The sequence below is a fragment of the Nicotiana attenuata genome, chromosome 6 (assembly GCF_001879085.1).
Source record: "Nicotiana attenuata strain UT chromosome 6, NIATTr2, whole genome shotgun sequence".
NCBI classification, from domain to species: domain Eukaryota; kingdom Viridiplantae; phylum Streptophyta; class Magnoliopsida; order Solanales; family Solanaceae; genus Nicotiana; species Nicotiana attenuata.
This window is the reverse complement of record NC_031994.1, coordinates 92617763-92640976: the sequence shown is the minus strand read 5'-3', so window position 1 is coordinate 92640976 and position 23214 is coordinate 92617763. Positions and strand designations below refer to the sequence as shown.

The 23214-nt window shown below is 39.3% G+C and overlaps 1 protein-coding gene across 3 annotated transcripts; it reads right to left on the bottom strand.

The window, feature by feature from the left end:
* On the bottom strand, positions 8363 to 12816 carry LOC109227457 (NADH dehydrogenase [ubiquinone] 1 beta subcomplex subunit 10-B-like). 3 transcript variants are annotated; one of them, XR_002068298.1, is made up of 4 exons: positions 12347 to 12815; positions 12211 to 12268; positions 9855 to 9954; positions 8363 to 8672 (listed from the first exon to the last, which is right to left on the bottom strand). XR_002068298.1 is itself a non-coding variant. In XM_019392632.1 (3 exons), exons 1-2 carry the CDS (start codon positions 12630 to 12632, stop codon positions 12237 to 12239), a joined length of 318 nt encoding a protein of 105 aa, XP_019248177.1. In that variant the 5' UTR covers positions 12633 to 12816; the 3' UTR covers positions 8363 to 8672; positions 12211 to 12236. The 3 variants fall into 3 exon arrangements, 2 of the variants coding, with proteins under 2 accessions (XP_019248177.1, XP_019248176.1); XM_019392632.1 differs by lacking the exon at positions 9855 to 9954 and having other exon boundaries at positions 12347 to 12816; XM_019392631.1 differs by lacking the exon at positions 8363 to 8672 and having other exon boundaries at positions 9544 to 9954; positions 12347 to 12813.

Genomic DNA, 23214 nt, shown 5'->3' with positions numbered 1-23214 from the left:
CATTCTGCCGAGGGTAGCCTTTTTAACCGATTTATGAGAATATTTGAAAGCCTGTTTTATTACGAAATTCGGACGTCTCCGAACCGCGTTAATGGTTGTAGCCTTTTTATTTGGGACTTGCCTCTTAGGCTTATTTTCCTGCTTTACTTCGTGCTTGCCCGAAGTGTCAGTCCCCGAGTGGGGTGGCAGTGGCCTGTAAAAAACTGAGGGTCTTATGATCTCGAGGTTTTAATAATTCGATCTTGTTTGTTTTTTGGACATCAGTCCCCAAGCACGGGGTTCCGTTATGATCGGCCCTTAAGCCTGTTTACACAATAGATCAAGAGTATGAAATTGTAAAGTAGAAACATTTTTCTAAGGCATGAGATATCGGCAAGGGAAAATACTTCTTTCAATAGATGATTATACATGCGTACATGTTTGATGTTAGGGATCGAGTAACCTATATGGGCACGGTTCATTCGACCGTTTGGCCCTTACAAAATTTACCTATCGAGACCCCGCTATTACGAAGTAATTTCCTTGCAACAAAGTTGATATTCGAGGGTAATGCCCTCCAGTATTCGAGGTTGATTGTAAAGAAGCCTCGGGTACTGTTGAATTGTTCTAAGTTAGCACGATGAATGGTTGCCTCGTTAAAAACCTCACCGAAAAACCCAATTGGGACAAAACCGCTCTATGGGAAAAAGAGTGGAACGCGTACTTTCAGACCTAAAGTCTTCGTGCTGAAGGATTCGTCATTGTTCCTGATCGAACACATGCAATGGTCAGCTTGAAATATAAATAAAAATGAAGAAGGTCGTACCTTAGCAATAGTATCGCTTTAGGAGTGATACGTTCCAATTGTTTGGTAGTTGCTCGTCGTTCATCGTGCTGAGCTTGTAGGATCCCTTTCCGATAATATCGAGGACCTGATATGGCCCCTCCCAGTTTGGACCCAGTTTTTGCTTCATTCGGGTTTCGAGTGTTGAGGGTGACTTTTCTTAGCACCAAGTCCCCTATTGTAAGGTGTCGAAGATTGGTTCTTCGGTTGTAGTACCTTTCGATCCGCTGTTTTTGTGCGGCCAATCGAACGAGGGCGGCCTCGCATCTTTCATCCAACAATTCTAAGCTCGTGTTCATAGCCTCGTTATTTGATTCTTCTATCACATATTGAAACCTGAGGCTAGGTTCCCCGACTTCGACCGGGATAAGAGCTTCGGCGCCATAGACCAAAGAGAACGGTGTTGCCCCTATATTGGATTTCGACGTTGTGCGGTACGCCCAAAGAACTTCGGGCAATATTTCTCTCCATTTTCCGTTAGCGTCGTTCAATCTCTTCTTAAGCTTTTCAATGATGGTTTTGTTGGTCGATTCGGCTTGTCCGTTCCCTCTAGGATGGTATGGCGTTGATAGAATCCTTTTGATCTCGTGATCCCCGAGAAATTTAGTTACTTTGCTGCCGATGAATTGCTTTCCATTGTCGCACACAATCTCGGCAAGCATCCACAATCGACATATAATGTGGTCCCAACTGAAGTCTATGACTTCTTTTTCTCTGACTTTCTCGAAAACATGTGCTTCAACCCACTTAGAAAAATAATCAGTCATAAGTAAAATAAATTGAGCTTTACCTAGGGCCGATGATGTCCCTTCCCCATTTCATGAACGGCCATGGGGATAAAACCGAGTGGAGCTGATCTACGGGCTGGTGAATCATCGGCGCATACCTCTGACATTTGTCACACTTTCGAACGAACTCTTTTGTATCCTTTTCCATATCAGCCCAATAGTACCCTGCTCTGATAACTTTGTGAACCAGTGATTCGGCACCGGAGTGGTTCCCACAAGTGCCTTCGTGAATTTCCCGTAGGACGTAGTCGGTGTCTCCTGGCCCCAAACATATCGCCAATGGTCCATCGAACATCCTCCTGAATAACGTTCCATCCTCGGCTAAGGTGAATCGTGCTGCCTTCGTGCGTAGAGTCCTTGACTCCTTCGGATCTTATGGGAGCTTCCCATTTTTTAAGTATTCAATGTGCTTGTTTCTCCAATCCCAGGTCAAACTCGTAGAGTTTATTTCGGTGTGGCCTTCTTCAATACTGATCTCGAGAGTTATACCACAGTCACCGAGTTAAGTTCATCATTTTCGACCAAAGACCCCAAGTTTGCTAGGGCATCGACCTCGTTGTTTTGTTCCCAAGGTATGTGTTGTAAGGTCCACTCTTTAAATCGATGTAAAGTTACCTGAAGTTTGTCGAAGTATCTCTGCATTCGATCTTCTTGGACTTCGAAAGTTCTGTTGACTTGGTTTACCACAAGTAGGGAATCACATTTGGCTTCGATGACCTCTGCTCCCAAACTTTTAGCCAGCTCGAGACCTGCAATCATGGCCTCATACTCGGCCTCATTGTTAGTTAACTTCGAAGTTTTGATAGACTGTCTAATTATAGTACCCGTGGGTAGCTTAAAAACGATGCCCAGCCCGAACCCTTTCACGTTCGAAGCACCGTCCGTGAGGAGGTTCCACACCCCCGATGATGTACTCGATTATATTAGCAGTTCCTTTTCGACCTCGGGTACGAGGGCTGGCATAAAGTCAGCCAAGATTTGAGATCGATTGGTTGTTCGGGGTTAATACTCAATATCGTACCCGCTGAGTTCTACGGCCCATTTGGCCAACCGCCCCAAAATTTCGGGTTTATGCAAAACATTTCGAAGGGGATAGGTAGTTACAACACATATTGGGTGACATTGGAAATACGGTTTTAATTTCCTAGAGGCGCTTATTAAAGCAAACACTAATTTCTCTAAGTGAAGATACCTAGTTCGGCCTCACCTAAGGTCCGACTAACATAGTAAACCGGGTATTGCGTACCTTGTTCTTCTCGGACCAGGACCCCACTTACCGCTATTTTCGAGACCGCCAAGTATAAGTAGAGTTGCTTGTCCGCTTTCGGGGTGTGAAGTAGTGGAGGGCTTGACAGGTATCGTTTTAGTTCTTCTAAGGCTTGTTGGCATTTCGGGGTCCATGAAAAATCGCTCTTCTTCTTAAGTAGTGAGAAGAACCGGTGAATTCTATCTGAGGACCTCGAGATGAATCGCCCCAGGACGGTTATGCGCCTGGTCAGCCTCTGCACGACCTTCACATTATCCACGACTTTGATATCCTCGATAGCTTTGATTTTATCGGAGTTGATCTCGATCCCCCGATTGGACACCATGAAGCCGAGAAACATGCCCGAGCCGACCCCGAATGCGCACTTTTCTGGGTCGAGTTTCAATGTTGTACCTCCTTAGTATATCGAAAGTCTCCTGCAATTGTTTCAAATGGTCCTCTGTTAGCAGGGACTTAACTAGCATGTCATCAATATCAACTTCCATAGATTTCCCTATTTGTTCTTCGAACATTCGATTTACTAGGCGTTGATAAGTTGCACCCGCATTTTTTAGTCTGAACGGCATTACGTTATAACAATAGGTGTCGTTTTAGTGATAAACGAAGTCTTTTCCTGATCCTCCGGGTTCATCTGTATTTGATTGTACCCGGAGTAGGTATCGAGAAAATTGAGAATCTCGTGGCCGGCTATGGAATCGATCATGCGATCGATGTTCGGCAGAGGAAAAGAATCCTTAGGGCAGGCCTTGTTCAAGTCCTTATAGTCTATGCACATTCTAAGTTTATTTCCCTTCTTAGGGCTACCACTACGTTTGCTAACCATTCGGGGTATTTTACTTCCCGAATGGACCTTATTTTGAGAAATTTGATTACCTTGTCCTTGATGAATGCATGCTTAACCTCAGACTGGGGTCTTCTCTTTTGCTTTACCGGGCGGAACTTCGGGTCCAAGCTTAATCGATGGGTAGTTATCTCTGGTGGGATCCCGATCATATCGAGATGGGACCAAGCAAATCAATCTATGTTATCTAAAAGGAATTGAATAAGCTTTTTCCTGAGCTCGGGAGTTAACCCCGTGCCTAGGTATATCTTTCGATCGGGCAGATGCTCGATCAGTATAATTTGTTTCAGCTCTTCGAACGTCGACTTTGTTGCGTCAGAATCATCGAGGATTATGAAGGTTCGAGGTATCATATAATCATCATCCTCAAAAGTTCCCTGCTCCTCCGATCGGGCCGAGGCTGGTGACTGTGGTTGCTATTTGACTTCCTTCTTTCCCATTGAATTCAATCCATTTGCTGACGGAAGTGTTGACACCGGTATCACTTCATCGGTTGCGAACATCTCCTTGGCGGTGGGATGCTCTTCATATGCCGTTTTGATTTCCTCCAATGTCGGGAACTTTAGAACTTGGTGAAGGGTCGAGGGTACCGCCCTCATTTTATGGATCCAAGGCCTCCCGAGCAGGGCATTGTACCTCATGTCACTCTCGATTACATGGAACTTCGTTTCCTGCATGGCTCTGGCCACGTTTACCAGTAAGATAATTTCCCCTTTGGTGGTTTCACTTGCCATGTTAAAGCTGTTAAGTACCCGAGCTGCGAGCACAATTTGATCTTGGAGGCCGAGTTGCTCTACGACCCCTGATCGAATAATGTTTGTCGAGCTACCTGGATCAATCAACACACGTTTAACTTGAATTTTATTCATAAGGATAGATATTATGAGTGTGTCGTTGTGAGGTTGTTCGATCCTTTTTGCATCCTCGTCGTTGAAAGACAAGGTTTCTTCTGGTAAGTAGTCCCGAGATTTCTTTTCCCTTGTGATCGTTACCTTGGTGCATTTAAATACCGGTCCTTGAGGAACATCGACTCCTCCAACGATCATGTGAATCACATGCTGTGGCTCTTTCTGCTCGTTCTGTCTGTTTGAATCTCTGTTTTTGAAGAGGTTCCATGCTCGATCACTTAAGAATTCTCGAAGGTGCCCCTCGTTGAATAATCGGGCTACTTCCTCTCTTAGCTGCCTGCAATCTTCTATTTTATGGCCAATGGGTGCCATGATACTTGCATATTTGGTTTGGGTTTCTCTGGGTCGGATCGGTCTGTAGAGGTCGAGGCCACCTGGTATCTTTGATACGCCCAATGGCCGATACTATGGCGGAAGCATCTACGCTGAAGTTATATTCTAACATTTGAGGTGCTTCTCTGGACCCGGTATCCCTATCGAAACCACTCTTGCTCATGAGCCCTCGGAAGATCTGTCCCCAATCATTCCTTATCATTCCGAACGGGGTTGCGCCTAGGCCCGTTATTTCTTCGATCTCCACAGTATGGCTGATATCAATCTCTGTTCGATCGTGGTTCCCGGTCGACGTCCCTTTTAACTCTGTCCACGGGCCGGTTGGGATAAATCTAACCAATTGGAGCTCCCAGTCGATCGTCTTCGACCCTAATCTTCGACTGATATCGATTATGTACATCGAACCAAGTGACGGCTGGATATTCGATCAAATTCTGCTTTAATTGTTGCGAAGCTATGGAACTCCGTTCGTTGAGACCTTGAGTGAAGGCTTGAACAGCCCAATCGTTAGTGACCGGTGGCAAATCTATCCGTTCAATTTGAAATCGAGATACGAATTCCCTGAGCATCTCGTTGTCTTTTTGCCGTACCTTGAACAAGTCTGACTTTCTAGTTGCAACCTTAATAGCTCCAGCGTGCGCCTTCACAAAACAATCTGCAAGCATAGAAAATGAATCAATAGAATTAGGTGGTAAATTGCGGTACCATATCATGGCACCCTTTGATAGAGTTTCTCTGAATTTCTTCAGCAACACGGATTCAATCTCGTCATCTTCCAAGTCATTTCCCTTAATGGCGTACGTATATGAGGTGGCATGTTCGTTTGGATCTGTCATCCGGTTATACTTTCGAATCTCGGGCATATGGAACTTCTTTGGGATTGGCTTCGGAGCCGCACTTGGGGGAAAAGGTTTTTGGACAAAATTTTTGGAATCAAGTCCTTTCAATACCGGCGGTGCCCCTGGGATTTGGCCAACCCTGGAGTTATAAGTTTCCATCTTCTTATCATTTTCCTCGATCTTCTTTTCCCATGTCTCGATTCGCTTCGTCAGTTCCTCGAGCATTTTTACGATAGCGGGATTAGTCTCCGATTCTCCCTCATTCCATCTCTTTGGCACCGATTCGGCTCTATGAACAACTTCTTGCGATGGCTCGAGCTCGATTCTGCTTGGTGCACGATTTTGATTTTGGAGTTATGCTATTGCCGCTTGTTGAGTCTACATCATCTCGAATATCATTCGAAGGCTAATTCTGCCTTCTTCACCGCTCTGTGCGTTTGATCGGCTGCTCGAGCATCTCTGCGGATGCTATTTTCAGGGTCGACGCCCAAATTCCCATTAATGGCAATATGGGAGCAGACGTCAATTGGGTCCACGGCCGGGGGTCCACCGGGGTTGACTGGAGGCACTCCGTTTCCCGGGGCGGCTATGTTGTCGTTTTCACCGTGGAAACCAAGGCCATTGTCTGTATGTGTGGGTGCTACTTGAGAGTTCGACATGTTGATCCTGAAATCAAAGACACTTACAAGAATAGGCGTAAAGCAGTACGTGTTATGAGAATTAATACCATGCAATCACTATTATCCTTAGCTCCACGGTGGGCGCCAAATTGTTTACCCTTAAAATCGGATAACAATTAAACTTATAAGTGATTTTAAGGATATGTAATTTCACCTAGCACCAATATATAAATATGATGATTAATAGTAGAAATAAACAACAAAGTAATGCAAACCAGTATTAAAATACAATTCAGCCCTCGAGCTAGGTCGCCCTCGAACTAAGTGAATGAGAGTAGAGTTATGAAACAAACTGATGAACAAGAGAGTATAAGAGAAAAGAGTATTGTATTGCTTTGATATGCATGAATGTAAGATCATTACAAACGGTTAAGACCCTCTTTATATAGTAGGGGAATACTATTTACAGTATAACTCTAATTACAGTAGGAAATCCCATGATTAGCTGGATAAACGTCCTTGATTTGATTTGTTCCGAGATTTCCGCTGTGATTCTCGGCTAGTCACGGATATTTCGTCTTTTCGTTATTATGCTATCTTCGGTCTTGCTCGAGTTTGATCTTGTTTATTACTGGTCTCGATCCGACAGGTACCTCGAATTCCGAACTCGGTACCTCGTGTCTTGGTCTGACATGCTATGAGGCCGATCTTCGACCCATTCCCCTGGCTCCGATTAATCAACAAAATTAGGCAAGCCCGATTTTGACCGTATATAGATTAATTGATGAATCACATATCTTTATGCTCTGTGTGGCGGTGTAGGTATGCTTTGGAGAGATTAATTCGTTCTGGATAGATACAGCTTGGAAAGAGTTAAAGACATAAGCTTTAATTAACTAAAACATAGGCCATCAGAATATCACGTCAACAACTAAAAAGGATTGACATAACACTAGGTATATCTAATAGCTTAGTAGGAAGGCGGCTTTGCGACAAACACGATATCTATCTATATCTATTTATAATTTATTTACAAGAGGAGTGAAAAATATTTTAAAAAAATTAAGATATAAGCTCTATTAAATTTTGTTTCATCTTCGTGATTCGATATTTAACCTCTCTTAATTTTGCAGCTCCGTTTTAAATAAAGGTACATGCAATGTGCGTGGATAGCATCGAGTGTGTTTTTGTAGAGAACTTCTAATGAAAATATATTTGTACCATAATCGATAATTTTGGGATAAATTTGAATCTTTAACCATACTAAACTGTACAATTTGCAATAAAAGATAAAATGCAAGAGCAGTTTGTCCTTTGACATCAGTGAGGAGTTTAGTGATACGCACTTGTACCACAAAAGCTGACATAAGTAGCGGTTTCACTAAACTACAAGAAATTATTAGCCTATTTTAGAATTATGGCTCGTTCCTGCTTGCCTAGTTTTCCGGAACTCATGACTCATGTCAACAACAACAACATATCCAGTGTAGGAGTATTCTCATAGTGTGAAATCGGGTGAAAATAATATGTATATAGACCTGGTAAATACTTACCCACACCGGGTGTTCACACCAAACTATATTAACTCACTATGGTTAATTAATTTAATTAGATGAGAATGCATGTAATTTACTATGGTTAAATGATTGAAATCCATATGCAAGACACATGTCATATATCTATTGGCTTGGTATAAACACCCGGTGCGGGTAAGTTTTTACCATATAGACCTTATCCCTACCTTGTGAAGGTAGAGGGGTTACTTTCGACAGACCCTCGGCTAAAAAAAAGCATCTCTCAGCAGGTTTGACAAAGAAAAACAATAGTGAAGAAGCTATGTTAAAAATAATGAGTCATGTTGAAATAATGAAGACAAGAACAATAACAAAACCAACACAATTAAGCAATAAGAAAACCGAATCAAGGGAGACAACAAGTAGTAATAAAAATCGAAATCGAAGACTAACATAATACGGAAATGATAATAAAAGCTCCATTTAGTCTTATCTGAAAGTCCTCAATTCACACATTAATCTTTCACATTCTGTTTTGATCAGCTTTAGGGACTGGCTGAATATCACCATTTAGGATGAGGACGAAACAAAGCAAACGGCAATGATTTTTTCTCTTTATTTCCAGTAATGACATACATATGTTTCTAACAATAGCAAAAGCTGAGGTTAAAAGCCAATGCAACTATTGGCATCTTCCCAGTTATATTTTCACCTTTTGTTTATGTCCATCATGATATATCTGTTCCAAGAAAAGCAAAAGCTGAAGTTAAAAGCCAATGCAAATCATTGGCATCTTTACATTTACACTTTTATCACGAAACAGGTCTTTTACTTCTTAGTGGAGCAAATGACAAAAAATAGCAAAAGAATGAGGCCTATCAGTTGGTAATCCATCAAAACTCTCCACTTTATAAGTCTAAGAGGTCGTTTGGTAGAGTGTGTTAGAGAAAATAATGCATGCATTAGCTCTGTATTTTAGTAATACCTTGTTTGGTACACTTTTTCAACCTATGTATAACTAATACAAGCATTAGTTTTACACACTATTTGGTATTATCCTATGTATAGGTAATGCATAGGAAATCATGGCATTAGCAATACAAAGGCTATTAATGCATGCATTAGCATGGTTAAAGATAAAATTATCCTAAAAGTCCCTTATAATTAAAGAATATGGAGGGCATTTTTGTAAACACTTAATTTTCTTAAAAATTATGCAATGCATTTTAATTTTTAATACACCACACCAAACAATGCATAAGAAATAATCTCTGTATAATTAATGCTTGCAGTACTAACCCTGCATTACTAATACACCTTATTTAGCATTATTCTTATACACCCTACCAAACGACCACTAACAGGAAAGAGAATCACCTTTGGAAAGGAAACACATTTCAATCCATGTATTCTCGGGTGCATATGGGAAGAGGGAGAGTAAGCTTCGAACAGCTCAGCAAAACAAGGATACATTGCAAATTAGAATTTGCAGAAAAATTGACTGGAAACAACCAAACAAGGATAGATTAACGAGGTGTGGCGACGCAGGCAACTGCATGATTTAGCTTCAGCGGAATTAGTCAAATAAGAGTGTTTTACAGCTCAAAGAATTTGTGACAATCCAACTTGCGAATACTCCTTTTAAAATTTTACAATCGAACCAACAGATTTAACATAATCAATTTTTGCAGAATATCACACCAACATGTGAAACACTGCATTAGACCATTCTATCAATTAATTGGGTCAGGTAAATAAATTAGTATCTATACCGTTCATTTAGTATACACATAATTCATCATAATTGGAGTATTTTCTATGCTGGCCATCAACCTACCACACAACTCATTCCCGGCTTGGGACTAGACACAATTTATCCATATGATTGTCCATAATTACATGAGAGACCAAAGAATCTTACTTTCCATCCTAAAGTGTCATTTGAAATCAGATAGCCCCAATCGGCAATCCTATTTGAATTTTTTTGCTGAAATTTGTCATCTCCTATGATGCACCATAACCTGCAAGTTTCAGCCATAGATTGCTCTTTCAACTGTCCGGCAACTAATTAAAAGGCAAACAACAACAACAACAATACCCAGTAAAATCCCACTAGTGGGGCAACTAATTAAAAGGCAGCGGTGGAAATTGTAAGGATGAGATTCTTTCGGTACATTCATTTCTTTCTGAATGGAGGTAAAAGAATCTGTGGTAATGAACCTAGAGATAGCAGTGAAAGTGGTATGGGAGGGATCAGAACCGGAAAGCTGTTATAATTCTCATCCATATTTCCTAACCCTCAGGGGTTGGCCTAGTGGCAATAGACTTGAGCCTTGGGGTTTGCTCCCTTTCAAGGTCTCAAGTTCGAAACCCACTGGGTGCAAACAATTTCTGAGGGCCATCGGACTGGGTAAAACCTGAATTAACCGTGGTCCACTTGCGGGAAACTTCTTGCCGAGGGCCTGTGCACCCCCGGGATTAGTCGGGGCTCTTAGAGACTCGGACACCCGGTGCAAATCAAAAAAAAAATTCTCATCCATATTTCCTAAGGGTAATTAACAATTTTGTTCCTCAAGTTATAGCATAGTTATTTCTTTTCCATATGGCATCGATCAAGTTCAATTTTTTTGGTTTCTTAAACTCAATTACACTCTTTGTGTAGTTACACATAGCATATTTAACCTTCAATATGCTTGAAACGAGCTAATACTTATTAGTCCTTCTGATCGAATCAACAGAGAATAAATTTAATGTAAACAACCTCATCATCTTTTGTGATTCCTCATTCTTTCTCACTATATATCCCTACTAACCTCCTACAAAATCCTTTCTCTAATCTTTTTAATTTGTGAACTTTCAAATAGACCCCTACTCAACCCCTTGGAAACTTATAATATAAGGGGTCCCTTGAAGACAAATCAAGAATCACGGAGAAGGGTAGCCCTTGAACTTTCTATTTTTTAGTCTCACTCAACAAAATACAGCTTAGCTAAAAAGGGTAAGCAACTAGCATGAGCATATATTTAGTGATTTAGTTAATTCAAGCTTTGGCATCCTAAAGAGTAAAGGTGGATGCCGAAAAGGGAAACTCATGCAATGAGGTTAAACTTTGGAGTGTAAGATACCAATGTGCATGAAAAGATTTTGATGCATTTGGACGGAACATTAGCAACAGAAGGGGATTGAGGTGAAACTTTGAAGGCCAAATCTGTGAACCTTTTCGTGGTGATGTAGCTGACACCATTTTTAATTTTCAGTAAATAAAGTTAAATGTGTTGAGTCATTGGAGCAGTAAACTAAAACTAGTATTGCACTACAACACATGGATGTTAAAACAACAAACACCCCCCCCCCCCCCAAAACCCAAAAAAAAAAATGTAGTTCACAATATGAACATTGCGAAATCTCAAGTAGCCACCGAGGTTCAATCACAGGCAACAAAATAGGTGAATCCTTCATTTGCCTAAGACTTGTAGGCAAACTTGATGGTTAGAGTTACCTAGTACCTACGATAGTAGAAAGTAGTGGCTACTCGGTGGATTAGTCGAGGTGCGCAAAAACTCATACGGGCACCAAAATTATCAAAATTATGAATGATTTAGGTTCAATATGACTTGGCTTGAAATTTTCGAAAAATGTATGGAAGGCGTTAAGAAAATATTAGGGTTTTAACAGATGGAAGAGCTATAAAAGAGACTGCAATCTAGTAGCTGGATAATGAAGAGGAAGATTAAGAGAGGTAAAGAGGTTATGCAGAATTCTGTAACTCTATCTCATGAAGTTTTTTTTTGGTGGCGTTTCGCCAGACACTATGATATGCATTTCATGTGTGTCACTTTGGTGATCTTTTACCCTTCCACTTTCTTTATTTGAGGTCATATGTGTTCTTGGGTGAATTTAAAAACAATATATAAGTATCCAATCCAAGAGTAACAAAAACTCAGAAATCAGAATGTAGTGCATTTATTTCTTTCCTTAACTAACAATCAACCAACTTCGCCTCAATCCCCAATAGTTGTTGTATGTTATGTAAATCCTTCACTCATTCTGCTCTATTGAGGTCCTTACAACATTTTGGACAATTCAAAAACCTCACATTTTCAAGCACTATGTATGATTTACAGAACACAACAAAGTAGAATCATAACTTTGGGTATCTCACTAACTTCCCCCCTCCCCTCCTTCCCACCCCACAACCAAAACAAATGTATCATCGAATCAGAGGCACAAGAAGACAGTTCCAATCCAGTAAAAACGGAATGAGGAGAGAAAAGTACCTGAGAAATTGGACCAAAGAAAATGATCATAACGATCCCAAAGCTTCAACCTTTGGACCTGCAATCCAAAACCTAATTTAAGTATAACAAGAACAACAGTAAAAAAAATTAGTCTTTGCAGAAACACAATACTGACCATGAAGAGCAGGGGGGCGAAGGTCTTTGCCCCAGCCAACACCATGAGTGGAATCAAGGTACTGATGGACAAGGTGTCGACATTTCTGAAGGTGATTCACACCCTCTATACGGTAACACCAACGCAGCTTTTCACGGAGTATCTTCGCCTTTTCAATGTCGATCCATTTCTCCCTAACTAAATGCTCCCTCGTCTCGAAGAAAGCCACCGGGTCCTTGTATGGATTGTCCGGGTCGAAGTCATCCGGAGCTCCTTCATCGAACTGGACTCCCTTCCTTCTCCCCATTTTCTCTTCTCCTCTGCTGCTTTTCTCCTCTGCTGAAAAAGTATAATGGAGCTGAGTGTGAATTTGGGTTGAATCATTTGGGCTTTCGGTCAAATCAGATCACACTTCGCCTACTCGAACCATTAATTAGGCCCACTTGACAGAACCTTTGTTTTGGATGTAGTTAACTAATCCATGTTCTTTCGGCTTCCATATCTTTTCCTTATTCAATTTTTTCAAAAGCTTGAATTAGATGATGCAGGCCGTAACCAAATGTTAAAAAGGGTTTTGGGATGGTATAACAACAAATACATATAATTGGTAGAAAATATCCCTAGTTATAGTTATTGGCATCAAATAGCCAATAAATGTATCTCACAAAATAATATGTATATCACAACTTTTTTTTTCTTCTTTGTCTATACCAATATGTATATAAGAACTCCCATGTTGGATTATGGGTCATGGGTCGCTCCATGTGGGCTGACCCGACCCGGTTATGAGAGATAAGGGAGAGAGGTACCACTAAAACACAAACACCCACTAAACTGAACGTGCAAAAGGGTGAGTGGTGGGTTATCTTCCTTAACCGCTATTACTCTCCCTATTTATCTAAAGGGGACAATATAGAACAGAGCACCGTAAGAATTTTCTCTAAATCTCTTCTTCTCTCAACGAAAAGCACACACAAGTAAGGGCATCTAATTGGTGGAAGATTAACTTTGTTTCCTAGTGATTCAAAGTTCGGTTTGGGGCAATTGTTTCGGTGGTGAGTTCAACAATTCTTCCGCTACGTTGACAGGTACGCTAATATTGTTCTCGCCCCGCGCTTATTAATCAAACAATGGCATCAAAGCCAGGGTTGTTTGCTCCTTGTTGCTGCCACCATGATATATACTTCGTTACTGATTTTGTTTAAATAAGGCGCTGTTCTTTTTTTTTTGTGCCGTGAACTTTTTTCCTGGAGGCGTTAGGATATGGTATATAGAAATTACTGAGATTTCTTATAATGAATCCTTTAAAAATTGCAGACGTTTTTTTTTCCAAGTAATTGTCTTACCCAATCAACATATCCTTGTTACAAGTAATTTTCTCTAACTCGTGGGAATTCTTTTTTTTTTTTTTTTTCTGGAGGAGTTTTCTGTTCGAAGTATACTGAGATTTTGCTCACATACTAAGATTCCGATTTACACGTCTCCTTGTCCAGTTCAACAACGAAATTACTTGTGAACACGAATGTAACGTTTGTTTTATTCTGAATTATGACTGTGATTAAGCTATATAATTGAAGTTGATTAGCTTAAACAATGGAACACCCTATACTCTGAAAAAGAAACATTGTCTGTTTCAGTAAATGGAAAATTAGTTTAGTCATAATCCCTCGATAGATATCCTTCTACAAATAATTGTGATATATTTGTCACATTGAGTGGTTGTAGCCATTCTTATTGTTTCCTTGGTCCTATTTCAGATATGGCTGAACAGGGACAAGTTCGAATTACTCCAAATGGGAGTTCTCGAAGACAAGGAAGGGGATAACGTAGAAGGGTACGTCGTCGCAGGACTTATTTCTATAATGATTCAGACTCGGAGCCTGAAGTCATCAGGAATGTCCCAAGGGCGAGACAAAATCAGTTAAGGGATCGAAGGGCTGAACGAAGAGAAAGAGAAAACACAATTTAGGGAGTTTAAGGAATTTAAAATGGGCCCTGATGTTTCCGTTCCTGAACATGTACACCTCTTTAAGATAAAAAGAGTTGAATTGGCTAATTACGTAGAAATTACTGATTGGGAAGCATCAGCTATTTTAGTGGACTCTCTTCGAGAGCCTTGGGGGTGAAATTTTAACTGAGATTTATTATGATGTTTGGCCTAGTGCACCTTTTAGCGTATATGAGAAAGAGTTAGTGTTCGAGTGGTATATGGATGTCCTAGCAAACATGTAAATTGTTATTATGTGTTTTATTTTAATGAAATTTATATTATGTTTTTTGTCTCACTAGTTACATACATTATTTATTATATCCTTTTATAATGGATTGAGACTTAAATATGTGCACACTAAGAAGTGATCTTAATATTGATTAAAAATATTTAGATATAGATGATGAATGGAAACTTAGTGACTGTTCGATTCTATATTAAATGTAGAATTAATATTATAATTAATTTTCTTGAGTGTGTAATCACATGCATAAATTAACTGAAGTATATATTGATGAGTTAAACTTGTAATATTGTCTCCAATAACAGACATGGCATCAAAAAGTATCATTGCTGACTTGAACAAGGGTGACAAACTGAATGGTGAAAATTACGATATCTGGAGTCATAAGATGTGGTATGTACTCGAAGAGCAAGATGCTCTTGAAAGTATTAACCATGTTATGAGTCACCCAGAGGAGGGTAACACCGCCCAACACAGGAGGGATCTGGAAACCTACAATGTTTGGAAAAAGAAAGATTCCACTGCACGTGGAATTATTGTAAGTTCAGTTGCTGATGATCTCATCCACGAATGTGAGCAATATCCCACTGCTCAAGCCATGTGGGCACATTTAAGGGAGGCATATGGGGGTACGACTGTGACTCGCCTTCGTCAGCTGACAATCAAGTTTGACACGTACAAAAAGCGTCATGATCACGGTGTCAAGCAACATCTAAGGGTGATGTCAAATATGATTGCTCAACTCAAAAGTGCTGGTCATGTTCCCTCTTATGAGCAGCAGGTTCAGGCAGTGATTCGGTCTCTTCCCAATAATTGGGAACATTTGAAGGTTAACTTGACCCACAATGATAGCATCAAAACTTTTGCTGATGTTGCCTGTCATGTGGAGCTTGAAGACAAGCGGCTTGGTGCTGCTAAAGTTGTACCTAATGCCTTTGTGGCAGAATCAAGTGGTACAAAGAGATCAAGCTTCAAGTGCAAGAGAAACTAGAAAAATGACGGAAAGGGTAAGGAGACCGGAGAAGGACCCTCCAAGAAAAGAAACAAGCCAAATTCCAAGAAAAGAAAACGGTTCTATAAGAAGAAAGACAAGAGCAAGATGAAGTGTTACAATTGCCAAGTTCCAGGGCATTTTGCTCGTGAGTGCACCGAGCCGAAAAAGGTAGCATTTCAAAACGCATCTCTTAGTGCTATATATGTTTATAGCACTGCTTTACTAACTGAATCTTATCTTGTGTGGATTGTAGACTCAGGGGCCACCGACCATGTGAGCCACGATAGAGAAGCGTTTATAGAGTTTCGTTGAGTTCCACCTGGATCAAAGCATGTATATGTGGGAAATAATGCAAAGCTTGAAGTCAAAGGGATAGGCACTTGCAGAATGGACATGCGTGGTGGCCGATCTTTGATGTTGCATGACGTCCTATACGTTCCAGAGATTCGACGAAACTTAGTATCTGTGTCTGTTCTTCTAGATTTAGATTTTCATTTGAACTTTAGTCGCAGTGGTCTTAGAATTACTCAAGATAATGTTTTTTATGGTTATGGACATCGTTATGATAGTTTTATTGTGTTAGATTGTAATCCTTCTACGTATAATTATTATGTTGACCGTTGTGTTATGGCATGTTATTCTAGTAACAATGATGTTGAAGTTATTACATGGCATGCAAGATTAGGTCACATAGGGCAGGATCGAATGAATAGATTGGCTAAGGAAGGACATCTAGGTCCTTTCTCTAAAATTGAAATGCCAACTTGTGAAAATTGTCTTGCTTGAAAGATTACACGTAAATCATTTGGAAAGGCTACGAGAGCTGATTTTCCATTGCAATTAATCCATTCTGATATCTGTGGTCCAATGAATGTGAGGGCTAGGTCTGGTGCTTTATATTGCATTACGTTCATTAACGATTTCACACGCTTTGGTTATGTCTATCTGATCTCTCATAAATCTGAAGCACTTGAATGCTTTAAGAAATATATGAATGAAGCTGAGAATCAATTAGACAAAAGGACTAAGACCTTAAGAACCGATAGAGGACGTGAATATCTTTCAAAAGAATTTGAAGGATTGTGCAATGTAAAGGGAATCACCAGACAGTTAACTATTCCACACACCTCAACAAAATGGTGTAGCAGAAAGGAGGAATAGAACACTACTGGACATGATAAGGTCTATGATGGCGCAGACAAATTTACCTATCTCCTTTTGGGGAGATGCGTTATTGACTGCAACTTATATATTGAACAGAGTGCCTTCTAAATCAGTTTCTTCCACTCCTTATGAGCTATGGACTGGTCATAAACCAAACTTAAAGGATTTACGACCTTGGGGTTGTGCTGCATATGTAAAAGATTCCTTTAGCAAGTTTGGTAAATTAGGTCCAAAAGGCAAAAAATGTATCTTTATAAGATATTCAGAACGCTCCAAAGGGTATGTGTTCATTGGTGAATTAGAGGATGGAAGTGTTACTGAGATTTAATCACGAGATGTCACATTTCTAGAAAATGATTTTCCAAAGAAGGGCGAGGTAAAGAATGGAGAGCCTCTTTATGAAATGTTGAACTCAGATAGTCAGCAAGTATCTCCTGACACAGTTGATAATCAAATTGATCAAGATCTTATTCTTGATCCGAGTGGGAGTGGGAGTGGGAGTGGGAACTCTCAATTCCAAAATCCTTCTGACGAACCTGAATTTCAACTACGAAAGAGTGCCAGGAAAAATATACCCAAACGTACTTATGAAATTGAAGATTATATTTTCTTGGTATCTCCCACAGAGATGGATGAGCCGAAGTCTGTGACTGAGGCTTTATCGAGCCCTGGAAAAAATGAGTGGATGAAAGCAATGAAAGAAGAATTACAGTCCATGAAAACCAACAAAGTCTGGGATCTAGTTGATCTTCCGCCTGGGCGTAGAGCCATTGGGAACAAATGGGTTCTCAAAGTTAAACACAAAGTGGACGGGTCAATAGAAAGATACAAAGCACGATTGGTGGCAAAAGGCTTTACTCAAGAAGCTGGAATAGATTATGAGGAAACATTTTCACCAGTTGTGAAGTTTACCTCAATTCGTTTACTTTTGGCTATTGTTGCACGTTTGGATTTGGAATTACATCAAATGGACGCGAAGACAGCTTTTCTCAATGGAGAACTAAACGAAGAGATCTACATGGAACAACCTGTAGGCTTCATCGTTAAAGGCCAAGAAAAGAAGGTCTGTAAATTGAAAAGATCTATTTATGGCCTGAAGCAATCTTCAAGGCAATGGTATTTGAGATTTCACAAGGAGGTGATCTCATATGATTTCACCATGATCGATGAAGACCATTGCATTTATGTGAAGAAGTCCAATGGGATGTTTGTAATTCTTTCTCTTTATGTGGACGATATTTTATTGGCCGGAAATAATATGGAGTATTTGAAAATTATCAAGTCATGGATTTCAAAGTCATTTGACATGAAAGATACGGGCGAGGAAGACTATATCCTTGGATTTAAGATCCAAAGAGACCGTTCCAAAAAGTTATTGAGTCTATCTCAAGAAACTTATATAAAGAAAATTTTGGAGCGTTTTCGCATGAATGATTGCAAATCCATGGATACTCCTATAGCGAGAGGTGAAACTTTAAGCCTTGAAATGTGTCCCAGGACTGAAAATGAAAAGGAAGACATGTCTCGAGTTCCATATTCAAGTGCTGTCGGGAGCTTGATGTACGCTATGAGGTGCACTCGCCCAAACATTTATTATGCCGTAGGTCTGGTTAGCAGGTATCAATCCAATCCTGGAAGAAATCATTGGAAAGCTGTGAAGAGATTTTTCAGATACCTGAAGGGAACTACAGATTATTCACTATGTTATAGTGGAAATGATTTATACTTGAGAGGATATACAGATGCTGATTGGGCTGGTGATCGGAATGATAGAAAATCAACATCCGGTTATGCCTTCTTACTTAACGGTGGTGCTATATCATGGAAAAGTAAGAAACAAACCTGTACATCCCTTTAAACAATGGAAGCTGAGTTCGTAGCTTGTGCGTCTGCAGCACAAGAAGCTGTTTGGTTGAAGAGATTCTTTGAGCATTTGGATATTACAAAGAACTCTCAGGGTCCCATGACTCTATATTGTGATAGTCAAGCGGCTATTGCATATATAAAAGATCCTAAGTATCACAGCAAGACCAAACACATTGACATCAAGTATAACTTTGTAAGAGACATGGTAGCAAGTGGAGAGATAAATTTACAGTACATTCCTACGCGAAGCATGATAGCTGATCCTTTTACAAAGGTGACATCTAGAGACCTGTTTGAGAAACATGTTATGGCTCTAGGTTTGTGAAGGATATGAACATATTTATGTATTGTAAAACGACTTAAGTATTACAATACGCTCATCAATATTTGACTCTTGAATTATGCTTATATCGCGTATGTATGTGATGATGTTTTGTTGATAAAGTGTGTCGAACAAGTCGCGAGATTGGCTCTCTCACACGAGTAATCGCCTCTTACGTTAAGAATCGAAGAGATGAGACCTTATAGAACCTTGGATAATGCAAGGTTATATTTACTTGTAAAGGTCGATCTTGATAACTAATTAGACTTATGAATTTCAATATTCGATTATGACTTGTTTTGTAAGCCAGATGCAAGTTTCTCTAAGAAGATGGTTTGAGGATTATTGAAGTGAGAAACTCAGGTTAGACACTTGAAGGTGTCTAGACCAAGATCTGTACGGTGTTGGATGATTAAAATAATAAGACACACGCACCAATATAAGGTGAGAACACCGTGACATGTGTTTCATACCACGTGTGCTACCGACCATGGGATAATGGAAGAATGAATCCCTGCTTCTTCATTGTGTGAGATCCCAAAGAAGTTACATTAACTTTTATTAGAATACCCTTTAACCTTTTACTGTTTCTTGAAGCGCCAATCAGTGTTGCTACTTTAGCATGTTACTAATAGCCATGAGTGATTGACAATGCAGTGCATGTCTAAGAAAGCAGTTGATTTGGAATGGAAAGATTCGAGTAGAAAGGGAAGACAAATAAATAAATTTTTTTTTGCAATTTAACTTGTATTCATAGGTCAACCATTACACTTACCATGAGGGTATCAAATGTAATTATGAATATAAAGTTAAACATGAACTCGAGTTCACCTCTTTTCGAGGATGAGGGATCGAATAAGTAGCTACTGCAATAGCGAATGATGTCTGGGGTATTGCGAGTAATAATATCCTCATGCTAGTAGTGAATCCTTTCCATATGTGATTGGATTTCTACATAGAGCTTTGGTACAACCTTTAATTGGTTTTGGAATTTTGCAGCTCTTTGTTCTCGCAGGTCGCACAAACTATTTGCCAGTATGAAAAGTGTGTCAAAGACATCGGTCTAGCCCACTATGAGCGAAGTGGGAGATGTTGGATTATGGGTCATGGGTCGCTCCATGTGGGCTGACCCGACCCGGTTAGGAGAGATAAGGGAGAGAGGTTAAAGGGAAGTTACCACTAAAGCACAAACACCCACTAAATTGAACGTGCAAAAGGGGTGAGTGGTGGGTTATCTTCCTTAACCGCTATTACTCTCCCTATTTATCTGAAGGGGACAATATAGAACAGAGCACCATAAGAATTTTCTCTGAATCTCTTCTTCTCCCAACGAAAACACACACAAGTAAGGGAATCTAATTGGTGGAAGATTAACTTTATTTCCTAGCGATTCAAAGTTCGGTTTGGGGCAATTGTTTCGGTGGTGAGTTCAACAATTCTTCTGCTGCATTGACAGGTACGCTAATGTTGTTCTCGCCCCGCGCTTATTAATCAAACATCCCATATCCAGAGGATGAAAGTAGCAGAGATGCGGATGCTGAGGTGGATGTGCGGGCACACTAGGATAGACAAGATTAGGAATGAAGATATTCGGAAGAAGGTGGGCGTTGCCCTTATGGATGACAAGATGCGGGAAGCGAGGCTCAAATGGTTCGGGCACGTGCAGAGGAGAAGTCTTGATGCACTGGTGAGGAGGTGTGAGCGGTTGGCCGTGGTGGGTACGAGAAGAGGTAGATGGAGACCTAAGAAGTATTGGGGAGAGGTGATCAAGCAGGACATGGTACGACTGCAGATTTCCGAGGACATGGCCCTTGATAGGAAGGCCTGGAGGTCAAGCATTAGGGTTGTAGGATAGGAGTAGTAGAGCTTTCCATACTTCATTCCGGGGGTGAGGCGGGGTTCGATTAGGGTTGATCTTAGATGGATTGCAGTTTATGTTGAACCCACACTATTCTTGCTATTTATATTAGACCCGGGCCTTAGACTCTGGTTACTGTTATTGCATGTCATTTCTCTTTTGGTTTTTATGCTTCTGTTACTTAACGGTTTCTGCTGGAGTTACTAATGAATTCTCTTTTCTTATTTTTTTTATGTCTGTCTTTATGAGCCGAGGGTCTATCGAAAACAACCTCTTTGCCCTATCGGGGCAGGGGTAAGGTCTGCGTACACATTACCCTCCCCAGATCCCATTATGTCGGATTTTACTGGGTAGTTGTTGTTGTTGTTGTTGTTGTTGTCTTTGCATATAAATAATATTATTCTTTGTATATCAATAATATATATATATATATATATATATATATATATATATATATATATATATATAGGAATTTCAACTAGGTAGACCATCTAGGAATTCAACCTATCATGGAGGGGTTTTAGTAAATTGCTAAGGCTTGCAATAAAATCTGAGACATAATTAACACATCCTGGTGCAGATCTGAACTGCATACAAGAAGGACTCATTCCAACCAAATTCTTTGAAAAAAGGACTTGTTGACAATTAGGATGACTCTCATGTGCCATTTCCTTATGGAAATTCGGGAGAGGTGGTTATATATATATAGAGCACATCGGACATGTGTATACCAAAATAGATATCATAAGTTTATTTTTCTTCTTTGTATACATCAAAAATTAATTTTCTTTGTATACTAAATATTATTTACTCCCACAATTATATTTATTATTTTATATTTTAAAACTTGCTTAAACATGCTATATATATCAAAATTTTATTTTTCTTTTTTGATCAATAATTAATAATTATATTATTTGTATATCACTGTGCATAACATAATAATAATGTGTACATCAAAAAAAAATTATTAAAATTTTATTTTCCTTCTTTGTATAACACATTTCAGATTGAAAACTCAAGTTCAGGACGACTCCACATGTGTATCCCGTATTGTAACTTGTGTATATGTCTATGTACAGCAGTGATATCTCATGTATATTATGTATATATGTGTATATCCATGAAAATTTGTGTTATATATACGATATACAATGTGATATACACGGGCATCCCTAACGAATACAAAGTGATATACACACACGTTCTTAAAAACTTGCGTGTGATATACACTAATGTACACGATATACAACGTGATATACACATGTCGCAGTTGGACTTTTAGGTCTGATGTTTTGCTTGAAACCATTCTAAATCACTTCTAATCTTGCTCAAATTTTGTGTATAGCCTCGTTTAGGTGTTTTCAACCAATTTCAATCACACCCACTCATTCAATCCAACCAAAAAAGGGAAGAGAGAAGAAAAACAAAGTTAAAATATATTTTTTCTCTCTTAGTTTTTGCTAATCTTGCTCAAATTTTGTACATAGCCTCGTTTATGTATTTTCAACCAATTTCAATCACACCCACTCATTCAATCCAACCAAAAAAAAAAAAAAAAAGAGAGAGAGAGAGAGAGATAGAAGAAAAATAAAGTTGAAATATATTTTTTCTCTCTTAGTTTTTTCTTCTGATTTTCTCTGATGTGAGATCAACCTTACCTTTTCATCCCACCGACTTTTTTGCATAATTTGCAAGTTTTTTTTGCTAAACTATGAGAGCAAAAGAGAAGAGATAGAAGAAGAAATACAAGGAGAGAAAGGGGGGGTGAAGCCAAAATAAGCGTGTCGTTTTTTTTTAGAGAGAATATAAAAGAGAGTAGTTTTTTTAGGATTTGGCTATATAATGCCGATAGTTTGGGCTATCTTTGCCAAACCTAATATTAAGGCTAAAAAATTATCAATTTCTGTTATGGGTTGTTATAGGATGCCAATTTTTCATGTTAAAAATACATTGTTACCATCGGCAAAAATAAGATTGCTGGCACAAAGCAAAAACAACTTTGTTAAATTTTTTGAATAATTTTTTGTAAGTTTGGTTCTTTGAGTTTGTATTAGGATAGGCAGTCTACATAAGTGAAACCTTTTTTCGAACGCTTTTGTGAATGCGAATACCTTGTGCTTCTCACTGCCATGATCCTCTAAGTTTGTCAAAAGTGAATACTATTGATTCTAATCAAATATACAAACTATGTTCATTAGATTTTATGAGAATATACAAAATAAAAGATTAACCAGAAACAACACGAAGGTCCGTCAAATTTTAAAAATTACATTATCAAAAATGAATAAATAAAATAACAAAAATTACAGCTTAAAGAATAGCAAATAATATAAAAACTACACCTCTAAATGTGAGATCATATAAATTCTTGTTTCCCACATTTCCTGTTAAATCTAAAACTAAAGTTTCTTAAATACTCGGGGAGACCAAAAGTGCTCACTTTTGATA